The sequence below is a fragment of the Pongo abelii genome, chromosome 12 (genome assembly GCF_028885655.2).
Source record: "Pongo abelii isolate AG06213 chromosome 12, NHGRI_mPonAbe1-v2.0_pri, whole genome shotgun sequence".
Classification (NCBI taxonomy): Eukaryota; Metazoa; Chordata; class Mammalia; order Primates; family Hominidae; genus Pongo; species Pongo abelii.
Window position 1 is genome coordinate 30,605,488 of NC_071997.2, and position 20,512 is coordinate 30,625,999.

The 20,512-nt window shown below is 39.7% G+C and overlaps 1 protein-coding gene across 6 annotated transcripts in view; it reads right to left on the reverse strand.

The window, feature by feature from the left end:
* The window catches only part of RNF149 (ring finger protein 149), a 37,208-nt gene that overhangs the window by 6,084 nt on the left and 10,612 nt on the right, over positions 1–20,512 (reverse strand). For all 6 annotated transcript variants that reach the window (XR_008522094.2, XR_010136170.1, XR_010136169.1 and 3 more), the window contains exons 2-6: positions 17,535–17,785; positions 16,542–16,610; positions 11,492–11,574; positions 8,458–8,554; positions 4,244–4,442 (exon numbers count right to left, since the gene is read on the reverse strand). Coding sequence is in view for 3 of the 6 variants with exons in the window: in XM_063713386.1 (XP_063569456.1) it covers positions 4,244–4,442; positions 8,458–8,554; positions 11,492–11,574; positions 16,542–16,610; positions 17,535–17,785 (699 nt within the window). In the remaining 3 variants the exon portion in view is untranslated. The remainder of the gene's footprint in view (positions 1–4,243; positions 4,443–8,457; positions 8,555–11,491; positions 11,575–16,541; positions 16,611–17,534; positions 17,786–20,512) is intronic.

A 20,512-nucleotide genomic window follows, 5' to 3' on the forward strand; every position in this document is an offset into this window, starting at 1 on the left:
CCTGACCTCAGGTGATCCACCCACCTCAGCCTCCCAAAGTGCTGGGATTACAGGCATGAGCCATCGCGCCCGGCTAACAGAAAATTTTAAATAAAACATACATGGAAAACTGAAAACCCATTCCACTGATAGCTAACAAGAAAAATCGGTAAACACTTTCATCATATGAGGAGGTTTCTAGCATTAGCCTAGCCAACATTAATCTCATCAGCAGATCAGTCTTTAAAGACAGTCAGAGATGGTGGTACCAGAAGATGTTCCCAAAAGTTGAACAAGTAGCTAAGGTGATGGTGACGCTGCCACCAACGAAAACAATAGCCAGTATTTATATTGACCCTAAGAGGTAGAGATTAACACATCCCCAGCCCCGGTTTATAGATGGCAAGGAAGAGGAGGAGCTGGTACTGAAATCCAGACAGTTGCTATTACTAAGTATACAAAATCACTTCACACAAAAGGCTCTTAGAATACAATACTTCCTTAAAGATAGCAGCAGATCCCACTACTTTTTATTTTGCCAATTTAAAGTTTCTTTTTTCTTTTCTTTTCTGATATAGGGTCTCACTCTCTCACCCAGGCTGGAGTGCAGTGACATGATCATGGCCACGGCTCACTGCATCCTCGACTTCCTGGGTTCAAGTGATCCTCCTACCTCAGCTTCCCAGAGAGCTAGGACTACAGTAGGCACACGCCACCACGCCCCGCTAATTTTTTGTAGAGACAGAGTTTCTGCATGTTCCCCAGGCTGGCCTCATGCGACGCAATCTGCTCCCTGCCACCCTACCTCCAAAAGTGCTAGGATTACAAGTGTGAGCCACCATGTCCAGCCTAAAGTTTCTATTAAATGGGGAAATAACATAAGTAATCTCATAAAATGCTTCCTCTTGTTTTATAAATATAAGTGTATATTTATAAATACAAAATTTGTATTTACTGTCTAAATTGACAAAAACTGTATATATTTATGGTATACAACATGATGTTCTGAAACATGTATACGTTGTGGAATGGCTAAATCACACTAATTCATGTGCATTACCTGACATATTTATTTGAAGTGAGAACATTTAAAATCTACTCTTTGGGCATCTTTCAAGAATACTATACACTGTTATGAACTGTAGTCACCATGCTGTACAATGGAGCTCTTGAACTTACTCCTAACTGAAACTTTGTACCTTTTGACCAATATCTCTCCAATCGCCCCCACACCCAACCAAATATTTTGCACCCACCTTCAAGGAGGTGAAGTAGGTGGAAAGTGATGTAACTGGAGAGTGGAAGGTGCACTTCCACAGGGAAACACCTTCTCCAGGGTCTACCATGAGTAACTTCCACATTCATTTCCTAGTTGCTCCTGAGAGTCTAGTAAATGTTTTCTCAACTATAAGTGAAACCACATTTTTTTCTGGAAGTATTAATGCCTGATTTTTCTAATTTAGTGTTTTTCAATTTATGCTGTTACTGTTATAAGGCTGAAAGAACATTAACAGATAAAGTCAACTTGCTGTTGCACAATACTTGAGAATTTAAAAAAAGGACAAAGATAAAAATAGAATGTGAGCCCATATGGGATGGGGTGGGGACACTGGGGAAACTGGCTGCTTCAGAATGTATCTGACATTTTGCTGCTTTGGAAACCTAGCTGCTTCTTCCACCTTCTTTATTTCTACCCATGATTTCATGATTTCTACCCATGATTTCAAATTGTATTATCTTAGTTCTAAGAGGGTATTTCAGGACAGCCAATGGTAAACTGTAAGGCACTGCAAGTTAACAAGGTAGCAAGAATGCAGAAAAATCTGGAGGCTGCTCTTGAAAGACATTTAGTCAGAATAAGAGTCTTAGTATCTCCAGGGTGGTCATGTACTAGAGAAGGCAAAGTTAGTTTTCTTTCTGGAGTTGGAAGGCAATGGCAAAATCACACTGGTATGCACTCTGGCTCTATATAAAGACATTCTTAAAAGTAAGAGCCATTTACCAAGGGAACATGCTGCTTTGCAAGGTGGCCCAGTCTTAGCTGGAGAGCTGTTAGGAGAATGCCTACACAGATCAATCGCTACAATTTTATAATTCTCTGAAATCTATTCTCCTTTTTTTGTTCCACAATGCATTCTTTTCTTCCTCTGGTGCTGGTTAATACTTACATTCTAATATGTCTACCTATTTTTGCCTCACAGATCCTAAATGTGCTACAAAAAAACTGACTTAGTTTCAATCTTACTGCTTTGGAAAAATATGCTTCCTCTTCTAGGATGACAAAATTCAAAATCTGAAGCATCGATTCTTCCCACTTAAAATAACCTTTTAAGTGAATCCAATTCCAATAAAAATTCTGATGAGATTTTCTTTTACTTGGCAAAATGATTTTAGAATTAATCTTTAAAAAATGTAGAATAGGCCGGGTGTGGTGGCTCATGCCTGTAATCCCAGCACTTTGGGAGGCCCAGGAGGGTGGATCACCTGAGGTGGGCAAATCACTTGAACCCAGGAGGCGGAGGCTGCAGTGAGCTGAGATCGTGTCACTGCACTCCAGACTGGCTGACAGAGCAAGACTCCATCTCAAATAATAATAATAATAATAATAATAATAATAATGATGTAGAATAGCCCAGAAATTTTTTAAAAGAAGAATAAAGATGAAGGAAATTGCCTTGCAAATATCAAAACATATTATTTGCAATTATTATTCACTAAACAATATTAGGACAACTGATTAAACATTTGGGTTTAATAAGTGGAATAAAAGGAAAAAAACAGATTAGTTAAATCTCCCCTCACACCTTAAACTATGTGTGTTTAAGATGTTTAAGATTTACATTTAAATCTTACATTAAGATTTAAATGTAAAATACAAAACCCACAAATACTAGCAAAGTACAGGTCAATATCTTTACAATCCTAACATAAAGACCTTCCTAAGTCAGCATGCAATCAAAAGCAGACTCATGAGAGAATGGGAAACTAAACTACATAATTTCTATCTGGAAAGTACAATGAAAAGCCAAAGGATACAGAAATTGGGGGAGAAATACATAAAATATATAAGAAAGCCCTAGTATTTTCAGTGTATAAAAAGCTCTAAGGATCAATATGAAAAAATTACTATCTCCATAAAAAAAATAAGCTAGGGATAAAATAAGCAGTTCATCGAAGAATAAAGATGACCAACAATGTGAAAAGAGGACAAAAATGTAATTTAAAAAATGCAATTAGTCTAGACAACATGGTGAGACTTCATCACTTCAAAAAAATTTAAAAAGTTAGCTAGATGTGGTGGCACACGCCTGTGGTCCCAGCTACTTGGGAGGCAGAGGTGGCAGGACTGGTTAAGCCCAGGAGTTTGAGGCTGCAGTGAGCTGAGCTCTCATCACTACACTCCAGCAAGGGTGATAGAGCAAGACCCTGTCTCAAAAAACAAAATAAAACACAAAAAACAACACAAAAAAACCACATGCAGTTCACTACATTTTACCTATCAGAGGAGAGAAAACAATTAGACAAGGGATAAGTATATATACATAACAATTTCAAAGTGCTACTGATAATACAAACACTCAATTAGTTTCAAGAAATTATAGAAAATTCAAAATATAATACTCTGTAGCTGTAAAAAATTATCTATTTATCAACATAGAAAGAGCTTCATATATTAAGTAAAAAGTAGGTTACCCTAACAGCCCATAAGTGATATTCACCGACCCTTAAACACCTTTCAATTTCCAGAAAAACATCTGGAAAGGTAATTATCAAAGTGTTAAGATGACATCTCTATGTGGGGGATGACTATTTTCATTTTCTCCTTATGCTTTTCTGCATTTTATGTATTTCTTTATTTTCTTTCACAGCTACTAATAAAATTCCTTTTTTTTTTTTTTTTTTTTTTTTAAAGAGACAGGGTCTTGCTCTGTCACCCAGGCTTAGGCTGGAGTACAGTGACAGGATCATAGCTCACTGCAGCCTGGAACTCTTGGTCACAAGCCACTCTCCTGCCTCAGCATTCTGAGTAGCTGGGACTACAGGAGCATGCCACCATACCTGGCTAATTTGTAAAGTTTTTGTAGAGATGGGGTCTCACTGTGCTGCCCAGGCTGTTCTCAAATTCCTGGTTACTTATACTTATTCTTCGATAGCTCGAACTCAAGCAATCCTCCCACCTTAACCTCCCAAAGCACTGAGATTACAGGTGTGAGCCACCACTCCTGGCCACATTCTATTGTTTTATAATTTGCACACCGCTCACCTAGCAATGCCGTATTTTCTCCTGCATCTCCTTTAAAGCTGGGATCACACTGTGGCTCAGATTCAGCAGGGGAGGCTGATGGTGGACTGCTCTCATCACTTCCATCATCATCTGGTAAAGTTAGACTCAAATTTGCAGCCAGATCCCTTCCAGGAGGAGATTCTGGAGCAGGCATCTCCTGTACATCCCCAGGCTCTCCCTTGAGAATTAGAACAGAAGAAAAAACATTATCAAAGCTTATCTATCATCTGGCTCGTAATTCACACACAATATTATGTACTTCTGTACAATGAATCTGGCAAAAAACACATCGATGTCTCCCTTATCTAGTATCACAAGAAAATGAATTCCTTCTCAACAACCAATCTCCTAAGGCCTACATGTTTTTTATTCTAAAAAACATTTCCCCTCCTTGATACAAGCAATGCCACCTTTTAAACTATTGACAGAAAGTGAGGCTTTCTTTCACTTCCTTGCCTTCCCAGACAGAGGATATGAGGCCATAGCCATGAACTCTGATTACCGCCCTGTGCTGGTTTACAGTGAGGCACTAGGGTTTCAGAGATAAACAAGGCGTTTGAACAGATGCCTTCAGACTGTATTATTTTCTTGAAAAAGTTACTGTGGCTCCTTCCGTATGGACAGGGTGTTGATCAGCTGTAGTTTGCCTCCACCTTCCCTCCTCCTTCCATTTGCTGCTTTAAAGAAAGGAAGACAGTGAAAGTGGAGGGCTGGAAACACTATCAGCATCACTACGTTAAGTCTCGACATTTGGGGGACAGCTAGAAACCTTATTTGATTAATACCAGAGTCAAAGCTGTGTTGTAAGTGGATGGAACTCCTGGTAAAGTGACTTATTAGATGAGGGGTTACTGCAGGTTGACTATGACCTTCTGGCTCAGCATCTCACCATTGCTTCAAGTAAAAACACCACTCACAGGCACTCCACCTCCCTCCACTGGGCTGCGCCCCCCACAGCCCTGCCCCACCTGTGTTCTAGAACCTGCCCCTCCTGCCTCACCAGTGTGTCATCCCTACTCCTGACACACCAAGCAACAAATCCTGTGGCTATGACATCACCACAATACCCAAACTCCTGCCCAGCCTAGCCCCAACCTTTTTACCTAAATATCTGCCAACTTAACTACCTGCCAACCTCCAACCCCGTCTGTTCACTCCACAGACACAGCATTAGCCTCAACACTTTGGTGTGTCTGATGGATAATGCAACACCCAGCTCAACTGCCCTCTCAAATGCACTTGCCCCACCTTCCAACTTCTACCTGGCAGCAGGGCACGTGACCCCTCCTCTGTGCTCCCACAAGCAGCACTTCAAACAGGCCTCTTTGGCCATGTCGTGTCTGTGTGCGTGCCCTCACTCCCCACCAGTCCAGAAAGCGAAATCCTCAAGAGTCCATGAGGGGAGGGGCTGTGTCTTACTCATCTTTGTCTCCCCAGAGCCAAGTGCAGATCTAGCACCTTAGATGTCATTTCTTTGACCCATCCTTGCCAAATGAATGAAAACAAGTGACATGGACACACTGAAATGGTTACAGCTGTAAACCTTTAAAGCCTGTGTGGTTGACTGAGGGTGACTCTCACTACAGTTATGGGGAAATAGAGAACTAGTTACTGTAAGAGGGCACAGCATGGCTAACTAAAGCATACACTGCAGGAGGGGGTCAACAGGTCCACAGAAAAGGGTGTACTGTCTAAAGATTCAAAAGTCAAAGGCAAGACAGTAAGTTTCTGAGGTTTGATGTTACTACAGGTTCTGTTCTTCAAAAAATAAATTAGGCATTCTGAGGATATATACTCTAGCTTTCTGAAATTAACATTCTAAGAAAGCAACTCAACCTTATGTGAGATGAAGAGTCTTAATTTTTAATACATGAAATATATATATAGCTTATTTCCAAAAACAAAACTCATGAGGATTAAAGTCCCTCTGCTATGGTCAGTGAAATTCCTTTCATACAAACATCCAGAAATGAAAAGCAAGTTTAAAACTACTGACTAATGAAGAAAACAACTTAGAATACGCTTTAGAGTGTATCTAACGGAGGAAAAGAGTTCTAAAACCTTGCCAAGAAAGAAATCCATCAAGCTCCCTGTATGCTATTATTTAAAATGCTGTCCCACAAAGGCTCATCCTCTCATCTAAGCTACAGTTTCTGGAGTAAAGGGGATGAGCCAGGTTCATTAAGAAAGCATGTTATGCCATGCTAATCATAGCTACAATTACTGAAAACCATGAATACGTGAAGAAATTCTAGAAGAGAGACAAATTTTCTGCACATCAAAACAGTCTCAGTTTCTAGTAAGACAGTTCTTGAACACTGACCTCCACCTTCCTGTGAGCACACAGTGAAGGCGTTCTGGAACTCACATTTAAAAAACATAATTCAGTGGCCAGGTGCAATGGCTCATGCCTGTAATCTCAGCACTTTGGGAGGCTGAGGCGGGCGGACCACTTGAGGCCAGGAGTTTGAGACCAGCCTGGCCAATGTGGTAAAACCCTCTCTCTACAAAAAATATAAAAAATTAGCTAGGTGTAGTAGAGTGCACGTGTAATCTCAGCTACTTGGGAGGCTGAGGCAGGAGAATCACTTGAACCCATGAGGCAGAGGTTGAAGTGAGCCAAGATCACGCCATTGAACTCCAGCCTGGGCGACAGAGTGAGGCTGTCTCAAAAAAAACAAACAAATCATAATTCATAGAGAATGACAGTAGTTGTTAAGGAAGTGGTCTCTTAAGCTAGAAGATGAGGGGGCATTTTAAGCAGACTGCAGTCTGGGAAATAAGTCTTGTTTAACGGGTCAGTTCTTTAATGATGCCACTATAGAAGCTTACATGACCATAATGGCTTAAAGCTGCATAAAGTGACCATCATTTAAAAACCCCAAATTGTAGTTTCTAATTCTACAATAAACTCTATGAAATCATAAACTCTAAAAATATGTTTAGCAACAAGACTATATTTGATAAATTATTTTCCCCAAAGATCTTTATTTAAAAACTGTTTTTTAATTGATGATTGATTGAGACAAGGTTTCACTCTCATTGCCCAGGCTGGAGTGCAGTGGCACGCTCTCAGTTCACTACAACCTCTGCCTCCCAGACCCAAGAGATCCTCCTGCCTCAGTCTCTCGAGTAAATGGGACTACAGGAGCGTGCCACCACATCCGGCTAATTTTTTTTGTATTTTTAGAAGAGACAGGGTTTCACCATGTTGGCCAGGCTGGTCTTGAACTCCTGACCTCAAGTGATCCGCCCGCCTTGGCCTCCCTAAGTGCCGGGATTACAGGTATGAGCCACCAAGTCCGGCCTAAAATTGTTTATCTTTTAAATGAGAATATGTTGAGACATTAATAGATTGTATGAAGACTCTAAAAACAATAAAAAATATAACCTAAAAAAATATATTTTTCCCCTCTATGTTCCCCTCTTTGGGTAGGGTAATAGTTAAGTGCTTGGACCCTGGAATTAAGCAAACTTTATTTGAAAGATGATTCCCCATTAACTAACTGCATGACCTCAGGTGAGTTATTTAGCTTCTCTAAGCTCAAGTTTCTAATCAGTAAGATGGGAATAGTGACAACACTTATACAGCGGCTGTGAGGATTAGACATAACAAGGTATGGAAGGCATTTGTTCAGCATGTGGCTAGCTACTACTATGATTTCCTTTTAATTTCGCCCCCGTGTCTTCTGTGTAAGGCCCTGTGACCATCGGTGATGAACCAAAGTCAATGCAGGACAAATTGCCCCAGGTCTGTTTGATTCTGAAACCTAGGAATAGGGAATATTCGATGTTAAGAAGTACTGGCTTTGTTTTCTTCACATGTAAAATGAGCATACTAAGCCAGACAACCTATGAGGCTCCTTCCTTTTCAAATATTTTATGATTCTTGTTTATACAAAACTAGCGTATATACATTCTGTGGTGCAGCACGCCAAAACGCATTACTCTCTAAGTAATTACAAACGCTCTGGGAAACATCTGAGCATATTATTCTACCATCATAAATTTATTTCACTGATTTTTTACACTGCCTTAATAACTCATTTTTAATAATGAGGAAAATTTCTTCAGAGAACTACAAGGATATTAGGAGCATTTCACCTGTTCCTCTTGTTTCTAGTCAATAATGAAACTGAATCACTCAGGAAGAACTGGGGCAGAGATTGAATAGAAACAAAAACATAACAAACCCAATATCCTAGGGCTTTGATGACATCAAGTTTACACATTGGACATGTTCGGTGATCCAAAAGCCATGGGTCAATGCATATTCTATGAAAAATATGCCTAAAAAGATTAAGTATGTGTTAATGTTTTTAAAATCAATGTTTACATAACTTATAAAGGAAATAAGACATTCTACCAACTCATCCTCTCATTACAACTTAGCTGACGTCAAATCAACATTCTAGTCTACTTACTTATCATGTCATTATTGTCTCTTCCATGTGAAACAGAATCTGGCACTTCTAGGGATTTTCCTTCACTCTACAAAAACCATGGCTTATTTATGCCCTCATGCTAGGTTGTACATTTTTATGTGCCTTTGTAAGTTATTTGAAAGCTTTTTGGGAAAAAATGTGGCATAAATCAACTAGTAGTAATAAGTAAACTAATACTAAACTGGCAGTACCTTATATAAGTCCATAAAATGACTCAAATGGAAATACAACAAAAATATTAACAGATCATCTTGTGGTGGTAGGCTCATGCAACACTTATTTTCTCTCTTACACAGTTTTGTATACACTCCATTTTTCTATAATGAACACCTATCACTTTCAGAATAAAAAAAAAAGCATACATATTTTCTTCTTTTGCTGATTTGTCTCAGTTGGCTAACTTTTCCTCCTGTGTGATAAATCTATTTCTGCAAGTGATGAAGAAAAGGAGTTACCACTATAGTATGGGTTTCAGAGCCAGACAGGCTGGACTCAGATACGAGCTCTGCGACTCAACGGCCGGGACTCTGAACTAGGTTCCTACACTCTGCCCCACACCAGGGTTAGAGGGGCACATGCAATGTGCATACAACTGTGCCAGGCACACAGAATACTTGGTAATTGTTTGGTATTTTTACTGTTGTTTGAAGACTTTTTTTTACAAACAGAAATCTGCTAGTGGAGTGAAAAGTAACAGTACTCACGGCCGGGCATGGTGGCTCACGCCTGTAATCCCAACATTTTGGGAGGCCGAGGTGGGTGGATCACCTGAGGTCAGGACTTCGAGACCAGCCTGGCCAACATGGTGAAACCTGCTCTACACTAAAAATACAAAAATTAGCTGGGTATGTTGGTGGACACCTGTAATCCCAGCTACTCAGGAGGCTGAGGCAGGAGAATCGCTTGAACCCAGAAGACAGAGGTTGTAGTGAGCCAAGATCACACCCCTTGTACTCCAGTCTGGGCAACAAGAACGAAACTCTGTCTCAAAAAAATAAAAAAAACAGTACTTAAGAAATAATTTTTACAAAAACATAAAAGGAACATGTTGGTTTTATTGGGAAATTTGTTACAGAAATAAAGCACAGGAGAAAATAAGGGAAAAGTCAAAAGCCCAGTAAGGAGACCAGGAAATGTGCACATGCACCTGCGTTTGATGGTCAGGTCCAAACTCCAGCTCAGCCACCAGCATGACCTAGTACTGCTCATCTGTGCAGCTTCCTGGACATTGTTTTCAAATCAGAAAGACCTGCCCTAAACCGGTCTGGAGTAAAAACTCTTTTCTCTACTTTAATTAAACTTTCTACATGACATGATCAACTTATACTGATCCAACCCAATTCATTCAGTACCCATCATACCAATCACATGTAAATGTCTGTAGGTTTAAACCAGCTACCTTTAGTCAGGAAACTTTCATTTGGTTACCCTGATATTCACGCCTTCATTTCCTTCATAGAATTATCAATCTACTATAAAGTACTTGGATATATACTAACGTACTTTGCAAACAAAGCAAAATATAATTATGTACTGACTTGTGACTTGCTTCTAATAGGTGTGAAGTATAATTAAAATTCATCAGACTTAAAACATACAATTTCTGTACACAAAATGAACCCTTTTAACAAAGCAATTCTTTTAAAAAAGTTATCAACTAAAGTATCCTATTATTTTTTTTGGAGACAGAGTCTTGCCATGTCACCCAGGCTGGAGTGCAGTGGCATGATCTCAGCTCACTGCAACCTCTACCTCCCAGGTTCAAGCAATTCTCATGCCTCAGCCTCCTGAGTAGCTGGGATTACAGGCATGCGCCACCATGTCTGGCTAATTTTTGTATTTTTATTGTAATAGAGATGGGGTTTCGCCATGTTGGCCAGGCTGGTCTCAAACTCCTGGCCTTAAGTAATCCGCCTGCCTTGGCCTCCCAAAATGCTGGGATTACAGTCACGAGCCACCATGCCCTGCCCTCCTTCCTTCCTTCCTTAAAGCAACTTCCTGCTACTAAAACAAAACCCTTAGTATAACCAGAATAAAGGAAAAAAAAACTTTGTTTTTTTTTTTTGTGACGGAGTCTCACTCTGTCACCCAGGCTGGAGTGCAGGTGGCGCAATCTCGGCTCACTGTAACCTGTGCCTCCCGGGTTCAAGTAATTCTCTTGCCTCAGCTACCTGAGTAGCTGGGATTACAGGTGTATGCTACCACACCTGGCTAATTTTTGTATTTTCAGTAGAGACGGGGTTTCACCATGTTGACCAGGCTGGTCTTGAACACCTGCATCAGCCTCCCAAAGTGCTGGGATTACAGGTGTGAGCCACGTTGCCCAGCTAGGAATATTGATTTTAAACAACCTTAAAAGGAATGCAAACCCAGGGTGCAAATAACAGCAGACTACTGCCCTCCCCAACCCATTTCCCTTAGGCTGTTTCAGGCCCTTCTCCCTGGTCCCTCATTTTTCTTGCTCCCAACACAGCTTACTTTTTGCACTGCTAAATATATAATGGAATTCCTAGGATTCTGATAAAGCCTTGCTTAGAAGACTAAAAGTCAATCTATGACAAAGATACTTAATGAGTCTTAATGTCACCTAAGAATCTCCTAGGCAAAGCAATCTTAAAGAGCAGGGAAGACATTACATTTAAAATCCAAGCTGCTTTTCTAAAAAGAAGAGATGATCACAAATTACAAGATCTTCATATCATAAAAAACAAATAACTATTTTGTCAGACACCTAAAACTTGTCAAGTAATTTTTAACATCTCAATAGGTAAAAAGAACATACTTGCATGGCAGAATTCTAATAATATCCTTTACTTTGAAATTTTCAATACACACTGCACAATTTTCAGCATCAACATCAATTCCCTGTAAAAAGAAAAGGAAAGTGTTACTACATTCTTGGTACATAGTACATCCCTTGGTAAACTCACTACATCCGGACTGAAACAATGACGAACTCCCTTCTACGGTGGTACAACCAGTGAAACTAAAACACAAATAACTGTACTTGGTGTTTACCACTATTAGGGGATTATCTAAATAATACAGTTGAAAAGGAAAAAATTTCATTGTCTGCCTAATCAGATATGAAGAGTGTTTAAATACTAATACACTGTTCACATGTAATTACTGTATTTAATATATTTAGCCATGCGCACCACCTGTCAATATGGAAGCAGTAAACATTTATTATTATTGTTTTATTTATTTATTTTTAAGAGACAGGGTTTCGGCCAGGCGCAGTGGCTCACGCCTGTAATCCCAGCCCTTTGGGAGGCCAAGGAGGGCAGATCATGAGGTCAGGAGATTGAGACCATTCTGGCCAACATGGTGAAACCTCATCTTTACCAAAAATACAAAAATTAGCTGGGCGTAGTGGCACGTGCCTGTAGTCCCCGCTACTCGGGAGGCTGAGGCAGGAGAATGGCTTGAACCAGCGAGTTGGAGGTTGCAGTGAGCCAAGATGGCACCACTGCACTCCAGCCTGGGCAACTGTTCAGAGACTCTGTCTCAAAAAAAAAAAAAAAAAAGAGACAGGGTCTCACCGTGTTGCCCAGGCTGGTCTCGAACTCCTGGACTCAAGCGATCCTCCTGCCTCAGCCTCCCAAGGTGCTGGGATTACAGGCATGAGCCACCACACCAGACCACATTTGATTTTATATGTAGATATTGTTATCAAAGACTGTATTAAAATGAACTTTCACAGCCAGACACGGTGGCTCATGCCTGTAATCCCATCACTTTGGGAGGCCAAGGCAGGTGGATCACGAGGTCAAGAGATCGAGACCATCCTGGTCAACATGGTGAAACCCCATCTCTACTAAAAATACAAAAATTAGCTGGGCTTGGTGGCGCGCGCCTGTAGTCCCAGCTACTCGAGAGGCTGAGGCAGGAGAATTGCTTGAACCCAGGAGGTGGAGGTTGCAGTGAGCCAAGGTCGCGCCACTGCACTCCAGCCTGGTGACAGAGCGAGACTCCGTCTCAAAAAACAAAACAAAAAAAAGGAACTTTCAGCAACATTTAAAATTATATGTTTCAATGAAAGTAAATACTATCATTTATCATATGCAGGGCAAGAATGATGAAATAATTTTTAAAGTCTCTAATAATGGTTTGCAAGTTTACCCATTACTGTGAATGAGTCTACAAGAAAATAAAAATTAGACAACACTAGTCTCTCTAGAACGGAATATGATGTAGACTGAAGAAAACATTTCTGTACAGTTTAAAATGTTTAAATACTAAGCAAGTGTTCATGGGTTGTTAAAAAGTATTCATGTTTTAAGTGCTGTAGAAATGCAAATGTCTGCTATATTATAAAATAAATTATTTTTCAAACATAAAACATAATAAAAAGAGAATAAATATAAATAAGCTACTAGTTTTCTGGAATCATATAAACTAACACATTTACATTTGCTAAAGAATGGAATTACAACTCACAAATGAGAAAATGTAAATGGCTAAATATTTCAAAATAGTTACCTCACTAGTGATTAAAAAGAATGACAAATTAGAGTAAGTTACCATTTTTCATCTAACTACTTAATAAAGGTACAAAGAAACAAAAATTGCTGGGGAGAAAGTAGTCTTGTGACAAAATTTCCACTTCTAAGAATCTATGGGTCATGGACCTCTTTGGTGGTAATCAGCCCTCCCTACTTCTCTGGCTAACTCCTGGATCTACACACCTGGTCTCATCCATCAACCAAGGCAGCCAGGGCCACAGTGGCCATCTGACACAAGACAGGCCAACAGGATTCTCTTTCCCAGGATGCTGGGGTAGGGACTCAGGGACTACCAATCAGTATCAGCATGTGGCTGCAAATTTAGCCAGTTCATTTCATGGAACACAGTTACACTGTTCTTATGTAATTACTGTATTTAAAAATATATTTAGCCATGTGCACCACCTGTCAATATGGAAGCAGTAAAGATTTTATTTTATTATTAATTAATTTATTTATTAATTTATTTTTTGAGACAGAGTCTTGCTCTGTCACCAGGCTGGAGGGCAGTGGCGTGATCTTGGCTCACTGCAACCTCCACCTCCTGGGTTCAAGCGAATCTCCTGCCTCAGCCTCCTGAGTAGCTAGGACTACAGGCTTGCGCCACCATGCCTGGCTAATTTTTGTATTTTTAGTACAGATGGGGTTTCACCATGTTGGCCAAGCTGGTCTCGAACTCCTGACCTCACGATCCACCCGCCTCGGCCTCCCAAAGTGCTGGGATTACAGGCATAAGCCACCACGCCCAGACTATTTTTTTTTTTTTTAAGAGACAGGGTTTCGCCACATTGCCCAGACTGGTTTCGAACTCCTGGACTCAAGAGATCCTCCTGCCTCAGTCTCCCAAAGTGCTGGGATTACAAGTGCGAGCCACCATGCCAGACCACATTTGATTTTATATGTAGATATTGTTATCAAAGACTGTATTAAAATGAACTTTTAACAACATTTAAAATTATATGCTTCAATGAAAGTAAATAGTATCATTTATCATATGCAGGGCAAGAATGATTAATTTTTAAAATCTCTAATAATGGTTTGCAAGTTTATACATTACTGTGAATGCATCTACAAGAAAATAAAAATTAGACAACACTAGTCTCTAGAACGGAATACAATGTAGACTGAAGAAAACACATATTTTTGTATAGTTTAAAATGTAAAACTGCAAGAAAATCCGTGTACAGCTGCTCTTCAACTTACCATGGGGTCACATCTCACTGAATCCATTGTAAGTTGAAAATATCATTAAGTTTAAAATGCATTTAATGTACCTAACCTACTGAACATCACGGCTTAGCCTGGCCTACCATAAACATGCTCAGAACACTTACATTAGCCTACACTTGGGCAGAATCATCTAACACAAAGCCTATTTTATAATAAAGTATTGACTATCTCATATAATTTACTGCATACCATACTGAAAGTGAAAAACAACACTTGAAGTATGGTTTCTACTGAATGCATATTGCTTTCACACTGTTATAAAGCTGAAAAATTGTTAAGTCAAACCATTGGAAGGTGGGGGCCATCTGTATATACCTCATGGATCATTTAGAAATCTTCTTAAAAATATATATACCATAAGGCTTTTTTGCAAGGGATCCTCTTTTTTTCAACCATTATTTTGACAACTTTGAAGAAACAGTCCCTGGAAGCACATTTTCAAAAGTGTTCTGTATGGGAAGAGGATAATACCAATTTACTTGTGTTCTCAAAGATTTGATTCAGTAAATTAAACATATACATCTATGTCTTCTCATACTTAAGAACTGCAATTTCCGGCTGGGCGTGGTGGCTCACGCCTGTAATCCCACAACTTTGGGAGGCCGAGGCGGGTGGATCACGAGGTCAGGAGATCGAGACCATCCTGGCTAACACGGTGAAACCCCGTCCCCACTAAAAATACAAAAAATTAGCCGGGCATGGTGGCGGGCGCCTGTAGTTCCCGCTACTCGGGAGGCTGAGGCAGGAGAATGGTATGAACTTGGGAGGCGGAGCTTGCAGTGAGCCAAGATTGCGCCACTGCACTCCAGCCTGGGTGACAGAGCGAGACTCCATCTCAAATGAAGAAAAAAAAGAACTGCAATTTCCTGCTAAGGAGGCTAAGAAGGCATGTTCCAAGAGGAACATAAACCACATGTTTGTCAAGTAACTGACTATGCTGAATGTGTGCAGAGTTTGTCACAGGCATTAACTGGAAACTCTATCCCCCAAGGACCTTCTGAGTGATCTGCAAATCAGACACTGATCTTAAGCCATGAGATGTGATCTTTTTTTTTTTTTACTTTTTCTGTTCAACACATTTGTATGGAAAGAAAATAATACCTTGCACAAACTATCAAAACTGAACTGTAGTATGAAAGCAATCAGCAAAGGAATGGTAGCCACCAATATAATTCTCAAAGCCTCATTAGTATCAATTCCAAATTAAAAACAAAAAAAAATCAAAGGTCTGTAAGCTAATGTGTTATTTTTGCTTTAATCCTTTAAGGTCAAAGAAAGACATATACACCCATAAGTGCACGTACTCTTTCTTTCTGAAGGGGAGTAGAGATTGGAGGGTGGAACAGATTTTTGATAACTTAGTGAGATAACATGAAAATCAAAAGAGCTGAACCAAGTCATAGCTGCAAGTCAACATAATTATCAACATTTCAGAGCGTACCAGAACTATGAAAAGAATAAATACTATGCATTAGCAACAGTTTTCCTTCTAAGGCATCTATCCTCCAAGAATCTGAGCTTCTAGATTCAGGATTTGTCTTATTTCAAAAATGCTTTAAAATTCTGGTATGATTTTGAACTTTTAAGTGTCAGTTTGGCCATGTCAAAATGTTTCTTTTTCCAAAAGTAGTTTTAAAAACATCTTTTCTCTCCTTCTCCACAAATGCCAACATTTTCTCCCTGTAACTAAAGGACTCCAAGGGAGTGGACACATAGTCTCAGATTTAACAGAAATGAACTGAAGCTATCAAGGGTCTGTGAAGACTGTATGCTCCTCTGTGTCTTTATAATTATCTGGTTCTAACCAGTACCACTTTCGTCACTGCTGGGAATGTCAGAGCTGTCCAGGAGGGCAGCAACCAGCCACTGTGGCTCTCAAAGTGCTTCAAGTGTCACCAGTGAGGGGCTCAATTTTAAATTAAATTCATTTAAATGCAAATTGCTATATGTGACTAGTGGCTGCCACATTAATGCAGGTCTAGAAGGCCCTTCTCAATGGCAAAATATTTCTGCCAATCCTTCTTCAAAATAAACACGTACAGCATATTCTCTACTCTAAACCACAAAACAAAAGAAAAACCATGAAAATATTACCTTTTCTCCATGCTTTACAGTATGAAGTAGAAGCTGGCCAATAACTTTCTTAGTTTCTTTTCTATGGCTCTTGGGTAGGAAAATATTAATAGTTATTGAAAAATTTAAATTAAATCACTATTTTTCTTAAAAGTCACAAATATAATACACATAAGCATACAGAAAACACTTCATTTGAAAGGCAAAGTCAAATGACTATACTGAAAATAACTTTTAATGGCAAAACTGCAATTACCTTTGCACCAACTTCATAAAAAAGCCCCCGAACAACAAAAGCCATTCAAGTCTTAACATGCAGAACAGCCATATGTAACTTTAAGAGGTGTTTCACCAAGAGTACTGATTTTAATTTCTTGTCTGAAGAAGAAACCACTTCTTATGCTTAAATATTGTCAAGAAAGTAAGAAGCTGAGGATAGGGGTACCATATGCTCATCTATTCAAGTACCTAAAAGGTAAAGACCTCTTCCTAGTCCTCAAGACAGAACAGTCAACTTTCCACAATGACAGAAATAAGTGGACGTTCAAAAGGCCTGCCTTGGGAAGCCACTGGCTCTCTGACAGCCCTTCTCTTTGCTGTCTCTGAGAGAGACAAATGGCTTTACTAAGGCTCCACGATGGAGACAGAGAGGCCCCCCCTTCCTCTCTGCTCCTCACCTTTAGGCCTCGTCAGAGAATGAGGGCTACCTAAGGACAGGTCCACCCTTAACTCAGGTCTTTTCATCACTCCTTTGTGTCTGGCAAGGGACTAAGTGGGTTCCTGCAGGAAACAAATGTGCAAAAGGTAACCCAGACTTAAAGGTATCTAATTTCCCACAAAACAAAAAATTTAACATAGTCCAATTAAAAAGTTACTTCCAAAAAGTCATGTTGAATACTTAAATAATATAAGCGAAAATCAAGAATATGGTCAAATGTAACTTCTAGGAATATATATGTGGCATATTTATGAATTATCTTTTAAAAAGCAAAATTCAGAGTTATCCATCATTACCTGACTTCCAATCTGAGAGCCAGTATATAGGAAACGCTGTATATAGTAAAATATTAGCCAGGCTAACGAGATAATCATCATGGTGATGAAGGCGATGGCCACAAACACCACAGACTGACCGCTGATGAACTCCTGCACATGCCGGGTGCCAACCCCTATAGTCATCGTTACTGGAATTCCTTTTTGCACCAGCTCCAAAATTTCTCTTCCTTTTGGATAGCTAATCATAATGACCACTATATTTCCTGTTCCTGTAGGAAAGAACAAAGAAATCAATGTGAAGAACGCAAAATAAGATAGAGAACATTAAATTAAATATAAGGGTACTATGTTCATCTACATATATAAATACATTAGAAAAATTCCATAGGAAACATAAGTTACCAAGCCTGGTTCCAAAAGAAACTGATTACATTAGAAGTAATAGAATAAATCACTAAGAACTATTCCCCCGGCCAGGCACAGTGGCTCATGCCTGTAATAGCACTTTGGGAGGCCTAGGCGGGTGGATCACTAGGTGAGGAGTTCGAGAACAGTCTGGCCAACATAGTGAAACCCCGCCTCTACTAAAAATACAAAAAATTAGCCAGGTGTGGTGGTGTGTGCCTGTAATCCCAGCTACTTGGGAGGCTGCAGCAGGAGAATTGCGTGAACCCGGGAAGCGGAGGTTGCAGTGAGCTGAGATCGTGCCCACTGCAATTCAGCCCGGGTGACAGTGCGAGACCCCATCTCAAAAAAAAAAAAAAAAAAAAAGAACTATTCCCCCAAAAGCTAGAGCACTGTTCAGTTTCACAGGTGAAATCTACCACCAAACCTTTAAGGCACAAGTAATACCAATGATATTTAAGTTGTTCCACAGCAGATTAAAAAAAGTTTAAAAATTACTTCTAAGATAATAAAACCAAACATGGTAATAAACAACCAACAAAAGAACCATACAAGCCAGGTGTGGTAGTTCACACCTGTAATCCCAGCACTTTGAGATGCTGAGATGGGAGGATAGCTTGAAGACAGGAGTTGGAGACCAGCCTGTGTAAGCGAGACCTTGTCTCTACAAATAATTTAAAGAAAAAATGAGTTGGGAGGCTGAGGCAGAATAATTGCTTGAGCCTAGATGGTCACGGCTGCAGTGAGCTGAGACCACGCTACTGCGTTCCAGCTTGGGTGACAAAGTGTGACTGTATCTCAACGAAAAACAAACAAAAAACTATACAGACCAATTCCACTTATGAGTACTAATACATAATGCCTAAAGCATGTTCATTAAAATCAGGGAGACAATATGAGAATTTCTACTATGATCACTATTATTTAGCATTGCTCTGAAGGCATAAGCAGACATGAGACAAAAATTAAGAGACATAGAAAAGAAAGGCTAAAATAAAAAATTTTACATGTAGTTAGCTACAAATTAATGCAATAATCATAAAATATCGATGATTAAAAAAGAACTAAAAATATTGCTTCTAAGTTCACTTAGAAGGAAAATAAGACGATCAGAACAACGTTTTAAACAGTGAAACCTGGACTGGTCTTTAGAGTTAAAGTAATTAAAACATTGTGGCTGTAGCATATGGAGACACCCACAGAATGAGACAGAATAAAAGTTCAGAAATAGATCCAAATACATGAAAGAATTTAGTGCATAAAAGCAGAATTCCAAATGCATGAGGCAAAATGAATTATTTAAAAAATCACATGGGGCAACTGGGTATCATTGGTGTGGCGGGCCAGGGGAAGCTGCATCCATTTCTCACAACTTACGCCAAAATAAATTCCAACTAAATTAAAGACTTAAGTGTATATATAAAAAAAGAGGAAACATACAATGGCAAGAAACATGGGAATTAAAAAATATTGAAGAAAAACTTCTCCAAGTATAAAAACTACCTCAGAGGTTCTTAAAAAATTTTTTTTTTAATTACATAAAGATGAAAATTTTCACCATAAGTAAAAGCAAAACCAAGTTCAAAAGAGTAAATGGTCGGCCGGGCGCGTTGCCTCACGCCTGTAATCCCAGCACTTTGGGAGGCTGAGGCGGGCGGATCACCTGAGGTCAGGAGTTTGAGACCAGCCTGGCCAAAATGGCGAAACCCCGTCTCTACCGAAATTACAAAAATTAAACAGGTGTGGTGGTGGGCGTCTGTAATCCTAGCTACTCAGGAGGCTGAGATAGGAGAATCGCTTGAACCCAGGAGGCAGAGGCTGCGGTGAGCCAAGATTGAGCCACTGTACTCCAGCCTGGGCGACAAGAGCAAGACTCCGTCTCAAACAAAACACAAAAAGAGCAAATGGTCAACTTGGAAAAAATTGGTAACATAACAAAGACAAAAAACTAATTTCCTATAAGAGTAATAGAAAAACAAAGAAAATGAAGTTGATTTGCAGAAAAGAAAATAAAAAGGGTTTTTTGTTTTGTTTTTATTTTTAAAGAGATGGGGTCTCACTCTGTCACCCAGGATGGAGTACAGTGGTGGGATCCTAGCTCAATGAAGCCTCAAACTCCTGGGCTCAAGTGATCCTCCCGCCTCAGCCCCCTGAGTAGCTGGAACCACAGGCACACACCACTACACCTGGCTAATTTTTTTCATTTTTTTTTTTTTAGAGATGGGGTCTCACTATGTTGCCCAGGCTAGCCTTGAACTCCTGGCCTCAAGCAATTCTCCCACCTCTACCTCTCACAGTGTTGGGATTCTGGCATGAGCCACTCTACGCCTGACCAAATGGATATTTTAAATAGCAGCTTTATTGAGATATAATCCACATACCACAAAATTCACCCTTTTTAAGTATACAAGTCAGTGGCTTTTAGTAGATTCGTAAGGTTGTACAACCATCATCACTATCTAATTCCATAACGTTTTCATTACCCTAAAAAGAAACGCTGTGTCCACTGGCAGTCACTCTCTCCCTGCAAAAGGGATTTTAAACACATGAAAAGTCTTCCTTGGTAACAAATGAAAACATTTCCTGTAAGA